Genomic DNA, 22,102 nt, shown 5'->3' on the forward strand with positions numbered 1-22,102 from the left:
GCATGTGGGATCCTCCCGGACCGGGGCACGAACCCACGTCCCCTGCATCGGCAGGCGGACTCTCAACCACTGCGCCACCAGGGAAGCCCTCTCATATCATTTTTTTTTTTTTTAGTTTTAGAAAACATGGTTGCTTTTCATAAAAATGTGTTATCTTTGTTAACCTGTATGGATTTATTGTAATTTTTAATGACAATATTTAAAGATTTCAGTTTTAATTTCTCATATGCTAAATATCAACAGATATAGTCCATGTACATGAAAGCTTTTTGAATTCTTTAATAATTTTTAAAAGTGTTAAAGAGTCTTATGACCTAAAAAAACTGAGAACCATTGCTCTAGGGGCTGGAAGAACGATAACTTGGAAAGAACCTGCATCTGTGAATGAATGTGAGGACTGAAGCTATGAATGAATGAGGGCCCTCATTCACGGAGAGGCTGTCACATACAAGAGAAATAAGTTACTGTGTTACTCCAGTGTACCACTGTCTTTTTATTATAGCATCTTGGCTTCACTCTAAAAAATACAGACAATAGTCATATGAGTAGGACACTACTACATCAAAAACTAAATTATATGGTATTGGTTTTCTTGGGCAATAAAGGTACAGATATTTTAGATTAGAAGTTGGTGACCCTTGTTATACCATTGCAAAATGATTGGTATAACTATTGTGATAACTTGGAAGACAGACCATGTTCTTATGGAGCCCATAGTTAGAGATGAAATGGCTAGAAAGAGCTAGAATGTTAGTATGTGTTGATGTTCTCTGTTGTGTTTGGCAACATATAACAAGAAAAAGATAAGCCCAAGAAAGAACTGACCAAATTGCAAGCAGATAAAGAAAAACGAAAGTATCTGGTAATTTAAGACCTTATAAGATTGAAAAAGCCAACTGCTTCTATATCTCTAGACAGCAGAATATATGGCTAGTGCTGTTCAAAGGACTCCCAATAACTACCCAACTCCTTCCAAAAGTAGGGACCCAGCCCTAAGGCAAAACCCAGACTAAGAATGTTGCCTTCCTACCCAAGCCTGTTGTTTTATATGGCCTCAAAGTAACTGCCATCAAGATGAGAAAACAAACAAAGCAGCTTAATATCTATTGATATGTCCAGAAAAGGACTTTGAATGTAGTTACAGATACGTGGAACTACCTGCAAGCAAAAAGAGCAGAAGCCTACCAAATTTTTGAGAAAATGCAAAGCAACTATAAGCCTAGCCAGAAAAAGCTTGTGTATTTTTCACACTTAAAATACCTCCCCTAAGGAAGGCGAAGTCTCCAACACATCACTTTGATGTGACCCGTGACCATGCAGAATAGACAATAAGGAGAACTTCTCAGAGGGCCAGGGGACTCAGAAGAGAACAGGCAAAGAGTTACTCCTTGAGAGAGAAAATGGAGTTGCCAATGGGCTAAGCCAGGAAATCACTCCACTTTCAGGGCAGAGACCCTTGGCAATCCCTGCCTCACAGCATTTATTTGCTGTGGTTCAGGGACTACCACTTATATTGCCCAAATTCCCTTTTCTGAATAGAAGCCTCTATTTCCCTTCTTCTGGTATTACTCCTCCATTGCTTATTGTTGGCAGGGAGGTTAGATAACTTGATGTTTATAGGTGTCTGTGATGAGGAATCAAATCTGGACCGAATGGAGAGAACTGAATATCAATAAAGATTCTCGACTTTTGAACTAGATGATGGGGTTCTGGTCTGTGTTCTTTAGGGAGCGAGTGAGTACATTCTCTGTGGAAAGAAGGGAGCCTGGAGACATTTGGATGGTCAGAGGGGCAAACTTGCGTAGAAGCTGCTAGTCAATTCTCCCATCCTTCCACAGTAATAGAACTGGACTAAGTTTCCCAGCCTGCCTTGCAATTACAACACATCTAAATTCTCAACAACGTCATGTGAGCAGAAGTGATGGATGCCACTTCCAGATCTGGGACTTCAGACCTTCATGTTCTCTTCCCCTTATGTGCCAGTTGGAACCCACAGATGATGGCAACCCTGCTTCGATCAGACAGATGATGGCATGGCCTAGGAGGTGGCAGAACAACAACTTGGAAAAAACCTAAATGATCTCAAGGAGAAAAGCTGCCCAGTCAATCTGGACTGTTCATGTTGACATTTTTCCCTATGAGAAAAAAAAAATACACTTCTTTGTCCACTTAAGTGTTAGGTCTTTTTGTTACAATGGTCTTACCATCACTAGTGTATATGGCTGATGTCAGAAATCCATCTCTTCTTATGCTCTGGACCTGTGAGGAAGTCTTGGGGAAAAATTTCTGCCTGTGTGTTTATACATGTCCACGTGTTCAGTAAAAAAAAAAAAAAGCTGGTTAGAGAAAAACTTTGAGGAGTGTGGTATAATAAAATATATATATTTAGTGTTCGTCCCTGATTCCTGACACAGAGCTTCTAAAACACTTGGAATTTCCTGAGTGATAGAAATGTCTTCTGTTGTTCGTAATTAGCACCTTCTGACTACACTTGAGTCTAAGCTAATGAGGTGACTCAGGGCAGGGCCACTGGATAGCCTCAGGATGGAGTTGGTTTGCTGGAAAGACCAAGCATGAGACAAGAAGGTGAGAACTTTCAGCCCCATTCCCCCGCCTCCACGGAGGGGAAGGGGATTTGAAGACTGGGTTATAAAAACTCTTCAGCAATGAAGTTTGGGGAGCTTTTGTGTTTGTGAACACACTGACGTGCTGGGAGGGAGGTGCACCCAGAGGCGGCATGCAAGGTCCCTGCCATCGTCAACCCCATACCTTGCCCTACACACCTCTTCTATTTGGCTGTCCCTGAGTTGTATTCTTTTTTTTTTTTTTTCTGAGTTGCATTCTTTATAATAAACTGGTAAATGTAAATAAAGCATTTTCCTGATTTCTGTGAGTTGGTCTCGTGAATTATCAAATCTGTGGGGGATGCCATGGAAAGCTCCAAATTTACAGCTGTTTGGAGAGAATACAGGTGACCTTAGGACTTTTGAATGATGTCTGAAGCGGGGGGTAGTCATGTAGGACTGAGCCTTAACCTGCAGCGTCTGTGCTAACTCCAGATATTTAGTGTCAGAGTTGAATTCAATTCTTGGACATCTAGTTGGTGTCAGAGGACTGGAGAATTGGTGTGGAAACTCCCCACACATTTGGTGTCAGAAATGGTAGCCAAAAAAATGACATCACAGGAGCTTAAGCCTACATAGGGTGCGGAGTAATAGGCGCTGACCCTAACACTTTGCTTTACATAAACCCTGCAGCTTTGCCTCTGCGCTCTCCGAACTCCTGCAGCTCATCAAAGGCAGCACCAACTTCAGACACCACTGGACTGCCTGGGGGGGGCAAGGACCTCTAGGCTGCTACAGTGGCAACCTAAGAAAATGTTACATTGGACTTTTCTAGCCTCAGAAGTGTGGCTCAGAACAGTAAATGCAAGTGACTGTACATTCTACAGAGAGATACCAGACCATCTCATGGAACCTGCTAGCAGGTGTCCCCAAACTGATACCGTGACCCTTCACCCATTGTGGTGAAGGCCCATCACTCATGACCAGGCTATAGAAGAGAAGGTGGAGATTGATCAGGTGTGCAGAGAGAGCTGCTGGAGAGTCATGCATTTTCTGCCCCTTCCTCACTACTTGCCCCATTGCAACATAAGGAAGAATTTCAGGATTTCTGAGCCTGAACCAGGCCCAAGCTGAGGATAGCAGACATGTTAAACTGAATGAGAAACTGAAGTTTTGATTTATATTGGACTGGGCTTTTTTTTATTAAATTTTTTTCCAGCTTTACTGAGATATAATTGTGGACTGGGCTTTTTAATACCTAAAAATGAAACTATCTGTGACCAGGAAAACTCTAGGATCTGCCTGAGTTATTATCCAGGGGTGAAGCAAGAGACATAGCATGTTTGAAAAGCGATAGACAGAAAGAATCACTCAGCTTTTCTGCTTGTACTCGCCAAGTGCATTTCATTTGAAATGAAGTGTGGACCAGGTTTGGGTGTGAATTCCTGCCTTATTGGCTCTCATGCTTCCACTGTAGCCATGAATCACATGGAATGGCTGACATAGTACCCATTTTCAACAGCAATATCATCTGGCAGCAATAGCAAAAACAAAAAATGGATTTTTCTAGTTTTTCTCTCTTCAAGGCCAGAGCAATAAGAACCAAGCCCGTAAGCTGAGTAAGAAGAGGTTCTGGACTTGCTGTGGGAGGGAGAGATCTGAGGAGGGGAGAAAGATATTCCAGCACAGTAAGCATCCCCAAAACAGTTAATGTGAATATTCAAAGACAGCTTTCATGAAGCCATCTTTGGCCTTGAACTGCCTAACTCCACACTTCTTTTGTATGAGACATAAACTGACAACTTATTTGACTTAGTTCTCCTTGATATAATATCGGTCATATATTAAAGGCTTCTCTAAATAAGAAAAAGAAAAACAAGTTCATAGAAAAATAGGCAAAGAAAAGCAGGCATTCACACAGGGAAGAAATACAAATGGTGAATAAGTATCTGAAAATATACTTAACCTCAGTAATAACTCAAGAAATATAAATATAAAAAGTGAAATACTGTTTCTTACTTAACAGGTTGGCAAGAATTTTAAATATGAATTATATCTGGTTGGAAAGGGTCTGGAGAAATATACTGCTATTCAACATCGATGGGACTATAACTTGGAAAATTCTTTTTGGAGGACAGTTTGGAAATAGCTATGAAAATTAAAACTGCATTTGTATATGAGCATGCACACATGTCCATGCCTGGGTGTGTAAAAGTGTAGTATATAGAAAAAGGCCTGGAAGGATATATAATAAGCTTAACACTATTTCTATGTCTCAGGAGAGGATGGGCAGTGGAATGGAAGAAGGGCATTAATGGACATTCACTTTTTACACCAGGACTTAAAATTTGTTATTTTTGTAATTAACATTTTTCAATGAAAAATTAGACACACTAGCTTTACAAAGATTAAACAGATATACAAAATATTTTAATTGATTTATTTCTCTTTCAAATAGATTATTGGGTATCGAGCAGGCATAGTCTACTCAAATTTGAGTAAACTTTGGCACACTGAACCCTGCCTTGTTATAGACAGGTGGTTTAGTGTTTCATACACTGGTGAAGAGGGCTTCCTTAGCTGTGAGTGTAGGGTGATATTTTACATCCCCAGGCAGTACTGAATAAGGCTTGTTTTAAGTGATTAAAGATTAAAAATACAATCTTAGGGAAAGTATTCTGAAGTAAAGGTTAGAGAGATGTGCATTTTTGTTAAAAAAATAATGAATTCTATTATTGGTTTTTATCTTTTCTTTTTGGCAGAGACTGCGTTCAGTTTTTAAGCATGTGTGCCAACGAAATGACCTTCTGCCAACCCAAATGAATGTACTTGTTCATTTTCAGATTAGAATTCATTCCAAATAAGAGCAAGTCTTCCAAGAAATATATATATATTTTTTTAATCTCAAATATTTAAGCAAAAAAAAAACAAGGTCATTTAAAAGATAAGGAGACATTCTTACTTGGTCCTCAAAAGATAGAGCCTGGGCAACATCTCTGGGAAATCCATCGATAACAATGCCCAATTCCTCAGGCATTTGCATCAATTTTTGTTTTATCTCTGTAATTGTTGTTTCCTTTTTTAAGAAAAAAGATGAAAAACCACAGTTAAACTTATACTCACAAGTATAAAAATCTTTGCAGAATAGAAGCAAATTATACAACAGTACCTGAGGGGCCAATTCTCCAGTGGTAATTATTTTGGCAATAAGACTCCATTTCCTATTGCTGCTGGCACTGTGGATCTTCTTCCTTAATAATTCTCCCACAGAAATGTATTGAAATCCATAACGTTCAGCGATTTTCAAACTCTGAGTACCCTTTCCACTTCCTGGACCACCTATCATTTAAAACAGGCAAAATTGGGACCTTCTGATACAATAAGAAACACCCTTTCATACAACTATTATCTTCATCTTGAGATGCAGAGTCTAGACCAGTACCAGGGCAGAAACCATTCTACTTGTGGCATCTCAGTGCTACCTCTGAATGCAGAGAAGGTGTAGATTTAGCCGAGGGAAGGGTAGAATTGTCGTGATTGATTGTATTAGATGAAAGAGACATTTTTTCCCTTACCGATTTTAGTAAACTACTAGTTTTAAAAATTGAATAATGCAGTTGAAAGAAAGCGCTTCCGTTTTTCTGTGTAAACTCTAATACTTTTATCCTCTGTAATCAAAGAAGAATCTATGATATACAAAAAACAATGACTGCAATGGCAGAAATGTGTTACATCCGAACAAAGAGTTAATGTGCAGTTTCGTGAAACGTAAAAATTAGTTTTAACCAAAGCCACACCAATATTGACATGGCTTATTTAAATCTTTCTTTGAATTGTCTGTTCATCCATCTCCTTGCCTTATATCCTTTAAAATTCAAAAGAAGTTTTATGCAGTAAATACACAGAGTGAATGGAAGAGATCTTTAAGGTAGAACAATTTCATAGAACTCATGATAGTTTTGATTTTGTGATACATTAGCATGAAATAATCAATATTTTGCAACATAAATCAATACCAATAATCAGTAACTGCCATTTATTTTTTAAAAGCATAAGCACTAAAAATCATAAAATGTATGTCTCAGATTTTATTTCCAAATCATATTACATTATTTTAGTAAATTTATATTTCTAGACAACCTAGACTAACTGGAATCTACAGTCTGAGCAAATTTCAAAATAAAGCACATAACAATCATCCCAGTCTGATTTGTTATTTGTTGGCAATTATAAAAATAAAATATTTTAAAATACTTAATCATAAATTATTGACTGTAGAAAAAATATTTTAAAAAGTCAATGATAATAAGTAATGAATTGTTTTTGGTGCTATTCACTGAAACATAATTATAATTGGTTAAGCAATATTAAAAATAAAAATTCAATAGAAAAGTGAGTTGATGTTCTCTCTACTAATTCAATTTATCAAGTTTTTTGGGGGGTAGCAATCATTTTACATACCATTATTTAGTATATTTTAAGAAATTCTTGTTGCAAATAACATAAGCAAAAAAGAATGGTGTTTGCTTCGCTTTGTTCTGGATTTTGTAAGAAGAGTTCTGAGTGAGTGAACTTGGTTGGCTAGGGGTTATTTCCTCTTTAAAAATTTTAATGTGCATAATTCTAAGATCAACTAGTATACTGAGACCCTTTCCTTAACCTCAATCCCAAATAATGATCCTAATAAAACTGGTTTTTGCCTTTTCATTGCCTTATTAAACTTATGATAGAAATTTGTTTACATTTTTGACATTGTCTTTCTAAGAAACTCTAAATCCAACCCTATTAGACTTACCATTATAAATTACTACTGTATTAAATTCATTACTTCACAAATAAAAAGTTTTGGTTCCAAGTAGCTGCTCTTGGCCTATTAAGCCATGGGCAAGCCATGGACTGGCTTGAAGACAAATAATTACATGATCAATGCCATCAACAAATTCAAACTAATTTGATCCCCGAAGAATGAAAGTTATCTTTCATATTTTCACACCTGATCTGACAAATCATCAAAATAAGAGAACATATTGAATTTTTAAAAATTCAGACATGCTAAGAAAGTTATGGCACCTTCAAGGAAAAACATTTTTTTGTCAATTAATGGAGGCATTAGCAGACAACAAAAAAATATGATTAGCACAATTGACAGAGAAGAGCATTAATTTATTGGATGAGTTTGATTACCGGAGCTTCCTAACAAACTAATCTTACTTTCTTCTCCCTGAAACCAGAGTAAGTTTAATTTTGCTATATTTATTTAATTCTACTACTTATAAATATTAGGATCCATCTAACTGTTAGATTTTATGATTATGCTAACATAAGAGAGATTCATTAATATCTGTGCCAAGAAGGTTACCTTTAAAAAAAAAAATCTGTATTGCCAGAAGGGAAATTTTGCTTATTTGGATGTGGATATCTGTACCTCTCCCACTCTTTTTCAGGTTGGAACTAATAAAAATTTGTAAGGTTCAGGTACAATTATTTTATAATTCCTCAAAAGTCATAAAATTGTCTCAATTTTCTCAGATAACCTCAGATTCACTTTTTCTGTTCTTCTCTTATCTCAGTCCTCTAAAAGTTATTTACACTCATTGGTTCTGTATCATTCTTGTAATACATAAAATGTTACAACACACAGTGTAAGTCTAAAACCAAAATCACACCCTTGGGAAGCAAGCTGATTTTACTGAGTAAAAAAGAACTGTGAAGTGTAGGAGATTTAAGCATTTATATCTTCTCCACAGATCTTAGTTTACTGAAATAGTTTAATCATTTTCATATAAAATTCACAATGCACAAAAAGTTCACATATATGTGCTGTTTTATACAAGAACAACTTGTTTTACACCTTTTTCATGGACAATCAAGCCTTCATTTGTTTATCCTGATAATAATCAACAATATTGTACTAACAGCAAGAAAAACAAAAATGAAAGAATATCTCATTTTAAAAAGGTGAAGTAATTTCCAATTATTCTCCACCTGTAGCTCTATTTTTTAATGAAGAATTTCCTTGTCTTCTAGGTAAGAACCCCAAATTTTTAAGCACACACACAAAAATTCCACCTTCAAGAATAGATAGAGATTTATGGCATAATAGTGGCTGCCATAAACCATGAGAATATTTTGACTTTTAGAAAGCTGATTTCTGTACTCTCGTCTTACAATTATTTTTCTATAATATAACAATTCAGGGATAAACATATGTGCAATTTTATTTTCATTACACTTATAGATGTACAAATATCCCTCCTTCTAGACTGGTGAACTTAAATTCTTGTTCTAGGTTGGTGTGTTTATTTGCATGTTTTTTCCCCAGTTGCCATCATCGTTACATCTTCTGGGAGCAGTACTTCTTTGTTTGGGGGCTGTATACATTTGGCCCTCGGTTAACAGTTACTGGCTAGAATAGCTTTAACATCTTATGCTAGATTTTTGCTTTTGGTCATCTTTGTGAAAGCTGAGTCAAATTGGAAAGTGAGACAATGACTACAAATGTTTCATGTTGACAGGACTCTTCAAAATTTTATAGCTTTTGAGGAAGTTAGAATTTGCAAAAGTGGTCAAAAATGCATTCTGCAAAATTACTTAAGACATTTTCAATATCTAATCCTTCTGAAATGGCATCAGACTGATATTTTCATATTCAACATAAGATTCATAGTGGCAATTTAAAAAATTAACTATTATCCTTGTTATTTTCATTAATACTCAGGTGTTACGTGCTGTGTAAAACACTATTCTATTAGATTTGCTTGTCTAATAACAACAAACTTAGATTTTATCATTGGTGCCAGTCTGTCATAAGGAAGATTCATTTACATGAATCTTTACCAACATATTATTATTGTTGTTTATTTTTTGCTCTGAAGTTAATAGTGAATAAAAATTCAATTTGTTGAATTAAAGGGAAAAAACACATCATGTTTAGAAAACTTCTAATGGATTCAGCTATCTACGTTAAAAATTAAGCAAATAAAAACCATAAGATGGTAAATCTTCATTTATTACAGAGAATTTCTACGACATTGTAATGAGATTCTATAAAAGTGCAATAAGCATTAGATTATATAATTATAACAATATATGTTTTATTGAAAAGTATGCTAAAAATATTTCCATCTACTGTCTCTCAAGCTTTTGTTTCCATTGTTTGTCATTATCCAACTATTTGCAAATATGATGTATAGTTGACATAATTTTTGAAATGTAAATATATAAACAAAGTGAGCAACAGTATGAAAATTTTGCTTTCTGTCCTCGTACCTATGACAAGAATGATTTTTGGTCGAGGTCTAGTAGGATCAAAGACCTCATACTCCTCAATTAACTCCGCAGTCTCTGAGAGGTCTGTGTCACTTTCTATGGAGAATTGATGGATTGGAGGGAGCCGATCATACCGTCGATAAGGAAAGTTTGAATTTTCAGGCATTACTGCAAAAGAGTAAGATAACTTTGAAACGGAAAAAAAAGCACAATAAAACATTTTTTTGCACTTAACCAATTAGTTGAAGAAATTTAAAAATAAAATGAGTCTGATTTTTTTCAACTGGAAGAAGACTCCTGTCCCCTTAAGTCGTCAGCAAACTTTTCCTTAAAGGGCCAGATAATCAACATTGTGTGCTTTGAGGAACAGAGAGTCTCATACTCCACTTAGCCAGGAAAACAGTTGTAGACAATAAATACACAAATGGGGACTTCCCTGGTGGCTCAGTGGTTAAGGATCCGCCTGCCAAGGCGTGGTACACGGGTTCAAGCCCTGGTCGGGAGGATCCCACATGCCGCAGAGCAACTAGGCCCATGTGCCACAACTACTGAGCCTGCGCTCTAGAGCCCACGAGCAACAGCTACTGAGCCTGCGTGCCACAGCTACTGAAGCCCGTGCACCTAGAGCCCGTGCTCCACTGCAAGAGAAGCTGCCACAATGAGAAGCCTGAGCACCGCAATGAAGAATAGCCCCCGCTCACCCAACTAGAGAAAGCCCGCACGCAGCAACGAAGACCCAACATGGCCAAGAATTAAATCAATCAATCAATCAATAAACAAATAAACAAATGGATGTGCTTGTGTTCCAATTAAACTTTGTTTATAAAAAGCAGGCGGTGAGGGGCTTCCCTGGTGGCGCAGTGGTTGAGAGTCCGCCTGCCGATGCAGGGGACACGGGTTCGTGCCCCGGTCTGGGAAGATCCCACATGCCGCAGAGCGGCTGGGCCCGTGAGCCATGGCCGCTGAGCCTGCGTCTCCGGAGCCTGTGCTCCGCAACGGGAGAGGCCACAGCAGTGAGAGGCCCGCGTACCGCAAAACAAAATAAAACAAAACAAAACAGGCAGTGAGCCAGACTTGGTCATGGGTCATAGTTTGCCAACCTCTGCCCTCGAGGAACCTTCTTAAGTACTGCCTAGTCTTGCTTGGTAGTTGGTATACATCCTAGTCACCGAAAATGGTGCTCCTAGAGTTTTCTAGCACACACCTTCACAACTTTCATAACCATATGCAGCTGCCAATCGAGGCAATGCTTATGCACAACGTGTTTCATTTATCCATAAATATAGATACGCAATCACTATGATCCAGGTACTCTACTGTAGTCCAATGGAATGGCTTGGTGGCATAACGCACAAAAACTTAAGGTACTGTCACAAGACAGGTAAAGAGTAGCAAACAATTCCTATATTTGGAACATCTTTCAACATCACTTAACTTTACATTCTCAATATTTATTATCTTTAATCTCCTTGATTTAAAAAGGTAACTATGAAGATTTAAATTTACATCTACAACAGCAATAAATCTTTGCTATTTATTGTCAGACATGTTAGTGTGTTGAGGATGGTTCAGTAGAAGAATACAATAAGAGGTAGTCCTGTCCCCACAGAGCTTACAAACTAGAGCTCACATGCTTATATCTGACAGCGGTATGCACACCAGGCAGGATAAGGGCTAAAATGAATGTCTCTTATGGTAAACACCATAGGAGTTCAATTGATGGGTAGATCCATTTGGGCAGGAGTGGTAGAAAAAGACTGCAAAAGAGGTAGGACTTGAACTTCGAAAGACTAGAACAGGTGATGAAAAGTGGAAAGTATTTCTCAGTTGGTAGAAACGAAACACAAAGACTCAGAATCTGAAATACAAATGACATGTTCAAATAGATCAGAGGACAGAGCCGGCAAGCCCAAGTGAGGCAGATGCTCTCTACCAGCTATTGCTGTTTGATTCATGGATCTTTCCTTCCTCATCCATGTGCTGGTATTCAAGGAGGCAAAGAGAAGGCCTAACTACCCAAAAAGGACCTGGCCTGCCATGAGTAATGTGGCTAAGCAGATTACTGGATTTTAGCACGGCAAAATACTCACATTTCCCTGGAGATCAGGTAGAACTTTCCATTCTCTGCTGATACAATAAATGAGGTCATTGACTACTGACTCATGGAACTCACTTTAATTCCACGAAAAGAGTGAGGTAGTCTACAGATGACAGTGGATATTCTTTTTTTTTTTTTAATTTTATTTATTTTTGGCTGTGTTGGGTCTTCGTTGCTGTGTGCAGGCTTTCTCTAGTTGTGGCGAGCAGAGGTTACTCTTCACTGCAGTGTGCAGGCTTCTCACTGCAGTGGCTTCTCCTGTTGTGGAGCATGGGCTCTAGGCGCCCGGGCTTAGTAGTTGTGGCACGTGGGCTCAGTAGTTGCGGCACGTGGGCTCTAGAGCGCAGGCTCAGTAGTTGTGGTGCACGGGCTTAGCTGCTCCACAGCATGTGGGATCTTCTTGGACCAGGGATTGAACCGGTGTTCCCTGCATTGGCAGGCGGATTCTTATCCACTGCATCACCAGGGAAGTCCCGACAGTGGGTATTCTTTAGAAAATTCTGGGAAGAGCTATGTCAGGAAAGGCACTAACAACATTATCCAGTTCTGCCTTGAAATTGAACTGCTTCACCCAATGCAGGGCAAAACTCTAAGCATTATCATTGATTACCTTCTTCCCTCACTCTTCATATCTATTCCCATAGGCTTCTCTCCAAAGCATATCCCAAATGCACAAGTTTTTCTCCATCTCCACTACCACAACTCATCCCCAAGCCGCCATCATTTATCTGGACTACTGTAGACTCTATGAGTTGCTTGCTTCTACACCACAGTTCATTGCTTGAAATGTTCTTTCCTTGTTGAGCCCATGGCTGACTGCTTCTTGTCATTCACACCTCAGCTTAAATGTCACCTCCTATAAGAGGACTTTACTGACCTTTTAATCTAGGGTAGCCAGCCAGTTAATTTCAAGGACATCACCCCTTATAATAATGTTCTGCACAGCACCTACCACTTCACCATTGTTTGTCCTCTCCCATTAGAATAAGTTCTATAACAGCAGGGACCTTTCCTATCTGGAACTTTGTATCCCTGGGAGCTAGAACTATGCTTGGCACAAAGTTAGTGTCCAATAAATACTTGCTGAACCAATAACAAAGAGAACAATCTTGCTGAAGTAGATGGTGCCCATGGAGAAAAGCCAGAAGATGGGTAGGTAGAGTGTGGCCACAATGTGGAGGGCCTTGATCACCAGGGTAAAGGGTTTAGCTTTAATCTGGTAGAAAGCCAGTGGAGGTTTCTGGTGGGTAGAGAAATAACATGATGAAATATGAAATATATTTTTTAGGAAAATTAACCTGGTGGTGGTTAGAATGGATTTGAGTAGGGAGAAACTAGGAGCAGAAAGGGTAGCAGCTAGGAGGCTGTTAAAGTAGTTCACAGGTAAGAGGTGAGGGCTTAGACTAGAGGGGAAGTAGGGGAAATGGAAATGAATGGTTGGATATGGAGGACATGATTCGGATTCAGATATGAGAGATGACAGAAGATGACAGCTCAAAAACAATTGCCAGGGGCTTCCCTGGTGGCGCAGTGGTTGAGAGTCCGCCTGCTGATGCAGGGGACATGGGTTCGTGCCCCAGTCCGGGAAGATCACACATGCCGTGCAGCGGCTAGGCCCGTGAGCCATGGCCGCTGAGCCTGCGCGTCCGGAGCCTGTGCTCCACAACTGGAGAGGCCACAACAGTGAGAGGCCCGCATACCGCAAAAAAAAAACCCAAAAAACAAAAAACAATTGCCAGGTGTCAAGTCTAAAACAATAAGGAACATATTGCATTTTCATTCAGTATCTTTCTGCCCTCTCTTTTATGCTCCAGAAATACTGGCCTTCTCTCCTTCCTGTCTTTATCCTGGCTTCTTCCTCTATGTCAGAAATCTCTGTTCTCTGTTCCCTAGTATACTCTCAATCTCCTCCATCCTTCTCTAGTTGACACCTACTCACCTCTCCGTCTCTTAGTATTAGCATATCACTTCTTCCAGGAAGCCTACCCTGAACCCTGGCTTAGGTTGGATCCATCTCTCTGTTAATATGGTTAGTTCTATAGCATATGGTATTTTCTATAGCATCCATTGTGCTTCTAATTATATTTTTAACACCTGACTTCATCACTAGACTATAAGGGCAGGTGCCATGTTTGTTATTTTTTGGTGGTTACATTCTCGGTCTTAAAAGAGTGTCTGACACATAGTAGTACTCAATAAGTGGAGGAGGGCTGGTTTTGAAGCAAATATGATACGTTTGGTTTTGGACATGTTGAGTAAAGCTGACAATGAGATATTCCAGAAGAAAAGCTCTATGGACAGTTGGAGTTATGGGACTAAAACTCTTATTTGTGAGTAATTATTTGTTCAATTGTATACAAACGGTAGAAAAAAATGGATGCTCACCTCATATTTACGGTACAATGCTTTAAAGAACTGTCAGCTAATAATTTATCCTTGCTTTTATCATATTTTTACTTAGGAAAGTAATTTGCTTAAAAATTATTAAAATGTTCTATTTCACGGAATAATTTTTCATGATAATTATATATTAGCATGGTTATGTCAATATTTCAGCAAAAAAATGCATGAATCACTTTCTGTTTCTAGACATAATAATAGTGCTTACAATTACAGGGAAGTTAGTAATTTTGTTGATTTTAATAAGCTATTCTGTAAATCATAGTGAAAAACCTACAAAGCACACACGTGCAAAGCATTTCATAAAATAATATTTTATTATTATAGGATTAATCAGCTTAGAAACCATTTTCTGTCTTTTAGCCTAAGTTCCAGATATTAAACAGTGTGATACAACATTCTTGTCACCATAGTATGTGAAAGGTTTTATTTGATGATTAATTAAAAGATCTATGAGTTGGAATTCTGGTAAAGTACTAGCAGATATGGAAATTCTAAAATTAACTAGTGATTTCAGTTCTAATGAAAGTTAAATCTACATTTTCCATTCCTATTTTAGCCTATCCTGCTAGATCAAGAGTTCCAAACTGGTCATCTGTGGGGCCAATGTAGCCTCATAGATGTGCTTTGTTCAGCTCGACATTTTTCCAGAATTTGTGCTTGACTCCCTTTAGACAATGATTGTTCACTCTAGTTCTGTTCTCTAGTTTGACCACAGTCTCCACCATTCTCTGTTACATACTTGGCCTGCCTGGCTTCTACATATAATCAAGTCAAGTAACAGTATAAAACAGAAGCATTCAAATTTCATTTTGTTACAAAACGATCACTTTATATAACCAGCTTTTCGACTAAGTGAATGTCACATCCTCTTAGGCTTAAATTTAAGAACATAAAAATATCTTAGACTAAATCCAGTAATACCTAAGGTTTGTTAGTGCTTTAAGGTTTAAAAAGAAATTCCCCATATTTATGTCACTTGATTTAACAAGGGCCTAGGGCATGTATTTAACATTGAGCCAGATTCTAACATATGATGACACCCTGGGAAGGAAGTTAGCCCTTTTGGGAAGGTGTATGAACCCTTCAAGCTCACAAAAATATCATTTTGTTCACTTAAGCAGTAATTTACCAAGTGGTGTGCTGCAGTGGTAACTGCTTAAAGGTTCTCTCTTGAGCACCCAAGCCTAAATCACCTAGTGGTGACCCTGCATTGACAGGGAAGGAGTCTTCTCCTCTCTGGAGATGTTTCTGAGACAACGTCATTTCTGCTTTTTCTCCCTGCTTGTGTTTCTTAAAAATTAACACACTCTGACTTTTCCCCACATCATGTTCAAATAAAATCTAAGTGGGTCATGACTAAGTAAGATAAAACAAACTAAGATTTATTTCCCCCTTGTATTTATTGCAAATAGAACTGTCTGCACTTCAAATTCTGTCTGTATAACTGAAACTTTTCGTGGTACAATTTTTGAGAATGGCTTAAATTTTGAAAATAGAATGATTTGGGCCACTGGGAAAGAATTAATTGGTTTCCTCTGATTGGAACTGATTTCATTTTGCACATACTATTGTACTTCTCAATTTTATCTGGAGCTCAAAAGGCTGCTTGGCTGATTTTGAACTAATTTTGATAAGCACATATTTCAGAAAGCTGGAATACCATGAATCTCCTCTAGTGAATTCCAGTTCTTAGTTCCAAACTATCCCTAAAATTGTTAAACAAGTTTATGCATCCCATTTCTTTTGTAGCACCCAAATGCCTAATCTCATGCATTGCATTCAGTAGCTGCTAAATAAATCCTTCTTGAGTTAACTAGTATAAACTTTACATGCATTTATGCAGATGCATTAATATGAACTCTGAATTTGGAAACACAGTAATAAGTTAAATCTCTTCTGAGCTAATCAAAAAATGTTGTAGTTATACAATAACTATCAATTCTCTCTGTCAACTACTCATTTATTTGGAAAAGTCTAATTTGCAATTTTAAGGAAAATTTAGTTTGCTAATGTAATTCATTTTACAAAATAACGAAGTAAGGACTTCCCTGGTGGCGCAGTGGTTAAGAATCCGCCTGCCGATGCAGGGGACAAGGATTCGAGCCCTAGTCCGGGAAGATCCCACATGCCACAGAGCAACTAAGCCCGTGTGCCACAACTACTGACTCCGTATGCCACAACTACTGAAGCCCCCGTGCCTAGAGCCCGTGTTCCACAACAAGAGAAACCACAGCAATGAGAAGTCCGCGCACCGCGATGAAGACCCAACGTAGCCAAAAAAAAATAAATTAATTAATTAGGAAGGATAAACAAAATTAATGAAGTCAGTAAAAAATTTCATTGAGCTTACAAAATTACATACAACGGTATGTAATTTTGTTTGTCTTATGGAGGTGATTAGAATTAGTAGCAGAGACAGAATAGTCACATTCCAGGGCCAAATATCCTTTTAGGTGCTGGGAAACCTACTAAATTAAATCATTGCCTACAGTTTGTATGATAGGTTTTAAAGAAAATTGGTCTAAGTATAAACTGTCTATTATTCTATGAATACATTACCATTTCTTAGAAAGGATCTCCGTGACTGCCCTCCATTGAGCGGAGGTAAGGTCTTCTTCTCCTGGCTTACAAATGAATCCCACTTCACCTTGTCACAGCCGCCGAGTTCCTTTACTTTCTGTAAACAACTTTCCAAGTACTCTACTGGGTCTTCAGGCTTAGAACACATCAGTCCATTCAAAAGGCTCTGAAATACAACACAATATGCCCACAGAAAATAGGTTTTTAAACCACCTTTGTCAAAATAGTGTATATCCCATCTTTAAATTCTGGGTTGTTTTGATTCTTTGCATTTAAAAAAAATAAACAATTAGAGGTGAAATTATGCTCTGATTGAATAATTAAAATACCCCCTTAAATTCTTGACCAATTAGTTTTCAGCTCAGCATTCTCTGTCTTTTAAACAATTAAGGCCAACTATACTGTTTAAAATAGAAGAACCTTATCAATATGAGATAAAGTGCAGTGTGTAAAAATGCCCCGGTCATGATTTATCTCATTCCTACCCTCCTTAAAGGCTCCAAGCCTCAGTTTCAGAGGATTTTTTTAAGGATTAAAAAATGTAAATATTTTGTAAATATAATGTATTTTACATACATATAATGTATGTAAATATTTGTAAAGTACATATTAAGTGCCTGGAACATAGTAAATGATAAATGTTGGTGGTTGTAATCATCAGGGAGTCTCCCCTGAGCCCGCAGGTTGGCTTGTGGACCCAACAACCTTCCTTGGTGTTCATGATACCCAGAAAAGACTATCGTACCTGTCATTCATACTAAAACCACCAGTTTATGTGTTGGTCTCCCTCTTCTAACCTAGAAACTCTTCAACAATACAGTGTGGGTCTTATTTATTGCACAATATCCAGCCTCTGACACTTTCCCTCACACATGGTAGGTACATACTGAACTGTTCTCTACTTAGAAAAAAAAATTTCACTCAAAACATAAAGACTGAGTTTAAATAAACACATTTGATATATAATAAATCACTACAATATCCATTGATATTACAGAGGAAAACCTGGTGTCTGATATTTCACAAGTATTAATTTCTAAAAATGCTATAGATTTGGAAATGCTGATTCCTGGGAACTGAACTGATGTGCAAAATATTTTCCTTTGGAGTATTTCATGGAAAAAGCATAGAGGATTATTATCACCATTATTAATGCACAAAACATACACCCTTTGAAAAGCTGACATCTTTCCTAAATACAGTATTTTATTTTCAAATTATTCTTGTGCAATTTGCTCTGAATGGTAGGCAGTTCCTACCAGGTACATTTGTTCTCTGAAATCCTAAATAACGTAGGTTAGAATGTTCAATCAGAGGAGTTCAACTGCAGAGGGAGCAGAAAAAACTAACCTGGGCATCCACACCCAGTTTGTATGTCAGAGTCTGTGCTACACACACACACAGATACACACACATTGCGTTTAACTCCTCGGATTCCTCCTACCTCAATGTAGCTAACTCTGTGGCAGGGCTTACTCTGTATCTTTGCATGCTTTAGCTTACCCAATGCACTTTCAGCCCTATGTGGCATTATTATCACCATTTATAGACTAGGAAATCCTGGCTCAGAGATGTTAGTGAGTTGATCTAGGTTACTCAGCTAGAAACTCGTAGGCCTAGGATTCCAAGTCAATGGTTTTGATTCCAAAACCCATATATTCCTCTCTCTACATCTTGCAAAAATATGATATGAGATTTAAAAAGTGCTAGATTTTCTGTGCCCTATACATAATCCAACTGCAATTCGAGTCACTCAAGATTAGGTTTTTAGTTTTTTGATCCCTATCATTGCCTAAAATGAGTGAACACACTCAAGGAAGATTTTTTTTTTTACTGGAAAATATGGTTCCAGCCTCCCTAAACATATCTGACTCCACAAAGGGTACTGATTTTAGAAGGGGGAATGAGGTCCACTCCTTCATAGATAATTTAAATCCATTCTTCTAATAGTCAGCCAGAATCGGGGATCCAAAACAACCAGCAAACATTTTTTACTCGGTCTACTTGAGTCAACCCTTTGAGAACCTGAACAATCTAATTTGACTTGCCCCAGTATTCAAATTAATTGCCAAATCTTTGCTCTAAGGTACAGCGATACAAGATCAATATATACACCATAAGGTTAACTAGAGTTAAGAACTCATCAGGGGAAAGTGGTTTTTGTTTTAACATTTAATCTAAAAATGGAAACACATTTCAAACTTGAACCTACCAGAGATATCCCATTTAGCCCATATGATGTTTCAAGTCAGAAAGAAATCTGAAAAGGTCAGTTAGATACAGCTAGTTGCTTGACAATATGTAGATTCAATAATCAATCACTTGGTCTACAATGGTGTCTAGTATCCACAACTGTGCCCAGTGTTTTGGGCTTGATAGATATCTAACTGCTAAACTTTGTATGCCTAGAAACTTTGTATACCTACATTGTGGTTTTGAGGGAGAAAATCTCCCTCAAACTTAAAGTGTTTGGTTTAAGTTTGGAAACTTAAAGCGTTTGGTTTAAGTTTGAAAACTTAAAGCACTTGGTTTTGCTGTCTACACTCATCACATGGAGAGCTGCCAAGTTTTACTTCTCTCTTGTGCTGTGCACAGCACAGATTCTTCTTACTGGAAGGATGGAGCTTTTGGAGGTCACCAGCAGTCTCCTTCCAGCTTCCCACTGCCTTGGATTGCATTTAAGTACATTGTATATCTGTATTTCACCTAAGCAAGTTGACTTCCCTTTCTGGGTGTGCACTATTTTAAAACATCCCATTCATATGCAGAAAAGCCAAGGAAAAGCATAGCACCTGAACAAAAACGCCTGCCATCACTTATTTGCACAGTGTAGATTTTCATACACAAGCTATCAAAATCCTCTGTGGTTACCAAGGGGGAAAAACAGTACTCACGTTTATATAGAAAAAAAGGTGTACTATTAAAAAGCACTTTGCAATCAGGTGGCCCTGCTGCAGATGTTTCTAATTACTCTTTTAGGGATGACATTGATCTCAATAGCAGTATTTATGACAAAACCCTGCAAGCTCTTCATCTCCATATTTAGTTTTTGAAAATTAAAAAAAAGAAAAGAAAAACTCTTAACGAGAATCCTGCATACCCCCAAGACCTGTCCTTATGCAACACCTCCTGATTATTTTCAAAGACTAGTAACACACTCGCTAGATTGGGGTTTCACATACTAGGCTTGTGCTCAGTGGGTGATTTACCTGGAAATCTTGTCTTCAGATGGACCTGAAACCGGTGGCTTATGGAGGTGAGAGGAAAATGGAGATCTGTAATTATGGCGGCCCATTTAAAGATAATTTGGGAAAACAGAGACAAGATTATTTTCCCAAGTAGTGTTATAAAATTCCTTTTAGCAGAACAAACCCCCCAAATAGGAGAACGAGCAACGCATAACTTTTAGTTTACTGTATCAGTCCACAGTCTATCACCTTTCAGAAATGGGGGAGCAGGTTTCAGAGGTCGCTCTATGAAGCTTGGCTCGCTTCAATTTTTTTTTTTTTTTTTCCTTAACCTAAGTAAAAACACATAGGATTCAGGAACGTCCTAAAATTCAAATACGGATAGAAGGAAAGGAAACAAGACGATCCGCGACGTAGCCTATGGTTTAGAACTAACCAAGGTTCTAGTTCATCCATCAAGCCTCCTCTCCCACATTCCCAAAGTGTTCCCCATTTCCCGGGTCTCTGGTGCAGATAATGCGGTCGGAAGACAGAGCAACAGGAGTCACGCCCGCCTCGCCACTCCCTCTCCGATTCGCCTTCTCTACATGGGTTGGTGAGGGCAGGCGAAAGCTATGGGCTGGGGAGGTGAGGAAGGAGAACCATCCCTTCCAAGGTGACGGGAAAACGTGCTCAGGAGCTCATTCACCGAAAGCGCAGAGCAGCGCTCGGTGAGAGCCACCCGGGAGGTAGCGCTGCACTTGATGGGTTTGGATTTGTTTTTTGCATCTTCATCCCTCTCCCCCAAGCTGTCCCTGTGGTGGACTGCTTTCGTCCTCACTTCCCCGTCAACGCGGGGGTCCCAACCCTCGGCGCGCGAAGGGACTCAGGCTCTCGATTCCCAGTTCCGAGTCCTTGCTGGCTGCTGGGCGCCAGCGTACCCACCTGGCCTGATCCTCGCCCCGGGAGATCGCGGCCGGCGGCTGCCAGCAGCCCATCCTGGGGGTCCACATGGGAGGGATGCGCGGGGGGCAGCCTGCTTCCAGAACCCTGTTCGAAGACTGAAACTTGATTTTCGAGATGGAGGCTTCTGAGTCCAGCCTTCCGACAAGGACCCCGCAACCCGCCAGACAGGCAGCTACCCCTGGGCAAGCGGGCGAGCAAGCTTCCGCAAGCGCCTTCACTTCCGTGCCCCGCGTCGGCAAGGTGGGACGGCGAACGGCCTCTCACCCCGAGCCCCGGGGATGCCCTCCCCGACCCTCCCGTCCTCTCTGCCAGACCTAGCCCCCTACCTCGAAAAGCTGCGGGATTTCCCTCCGGGCCAGATACTCCTTGGCTTCGTTGGTGTTCATGGCTGTTCCGCGCGCGCCCTGGGGCTCAGGCGGGAGGCTCCCGGGCTGCGGCGATCAGGGCTGGGGCTGGCGGTGTCCGCACCGAGCACCGCGCAGCCCTCGCTCTCACGCGCAAATACGCGCTCGGCTCTGCCTACCCAGGCCGGGCCCCCCTCCGCCTCTCCGTGGCGACTGTGGTCTCAGAGCTCCCACCGCCCCCTCCTCGGTGCTGGTCCCCACGCCGGAGCTGCGGGCTCGGAGCCGCGGCTTCCCGGGCTCTAGGCTGCGCGGCCGCCAGCGGAGGGGCGGAGGGGGCGGAGGGAACGGAGGAAGGAGAACAGCGCGGCGGCCGCCAGGCAGCAGCCCGCCCGCCTGCTTGTCCTGCTCGGCGCGCCGCGCTCTGAGCCTCCCGAACCCGGTATGCGGGCGGCGACGGCGGCGGCCAGTCACGCTGCTCGAGCGGAGCGTGGCGCGGGGGTGGGGAAGGGTGCGCGCGGGGGGCTTGCAGTCACGCCCCCCGTGTCACACCACCGCCTGGCGCGCTTCCCTGCGCGCGCCGCCCCCGGAACGCAGCAACCTGGGACCAGGTGGCCAAAGGAACAGAGTCGGGGTCTGTAACAATGTGCGACCCTTTCACCTCTCCCGACCCCGCCCCCCCACGAGTTACTCGTGCATGCCCGAGGAGCTCCC

General features: G+C 40.0%; 1 protein-coding gene across 2 annotated transcripts in view; it reads right to left on the reverse strand.

The window, feature by feature from the left end:
- The window catches only part of AK5 (adenylate kinase 5), a 241,189-nt gene extending 219,430 nt beyond the window's left edge, over window positions 1-21,759 (reverse strand). For both annotated transcript variants that reach the window (XM_029229922.1, XM_029229921.1), the window contains exons 1-5: window positions 21,374-21,759; window positions 16,894-17,080; window positions 9,834-10,001; window positions 5,734-5,903; window positions 5,527-5,640 (exon numbers count right to left, since the gene is read on the reverse strand). In XM_029229922.1, coding sequence (XP_029085755.1) covers window positions 5,527-5,640; window positions 5,734-5,903; window positions 9,834-10,001; window positions 16,894-17,080; window positions 21,374-21,433 — 699 coding nt within the window. In that variant the 5' untranslated portion in view covers window positions 21,434-21,759. The remainder of the gene's footprint in view (window positions 1-5,526; window positions 5,641-5,733; window positions 5,904-9,833; window positions 10,002-16,893; window positions 17,081-21,373) is intronic.
- Between the last annotated feature and the right edge of the window lie 343 nt (window positions 21,760-22,102).

This window comes from Monodon monoceros, unplaced genomic scaffold (assembly GCF_005190385.1).
Source record: "Monodon monoceros isolate NGI ecotype Baffin Bay Population unplaced genomic scaffold, NGI_Narwhal_1 Super_Scaffold_18, whole genome shotgun sequence".
Taxonomy (NCBI): domain Eukaryota; kingdom Metazoa; phylum Chordata; class Mammalia; order Artiodactyla; family Monodontidae; genus Monodon; species Monodon monoceros.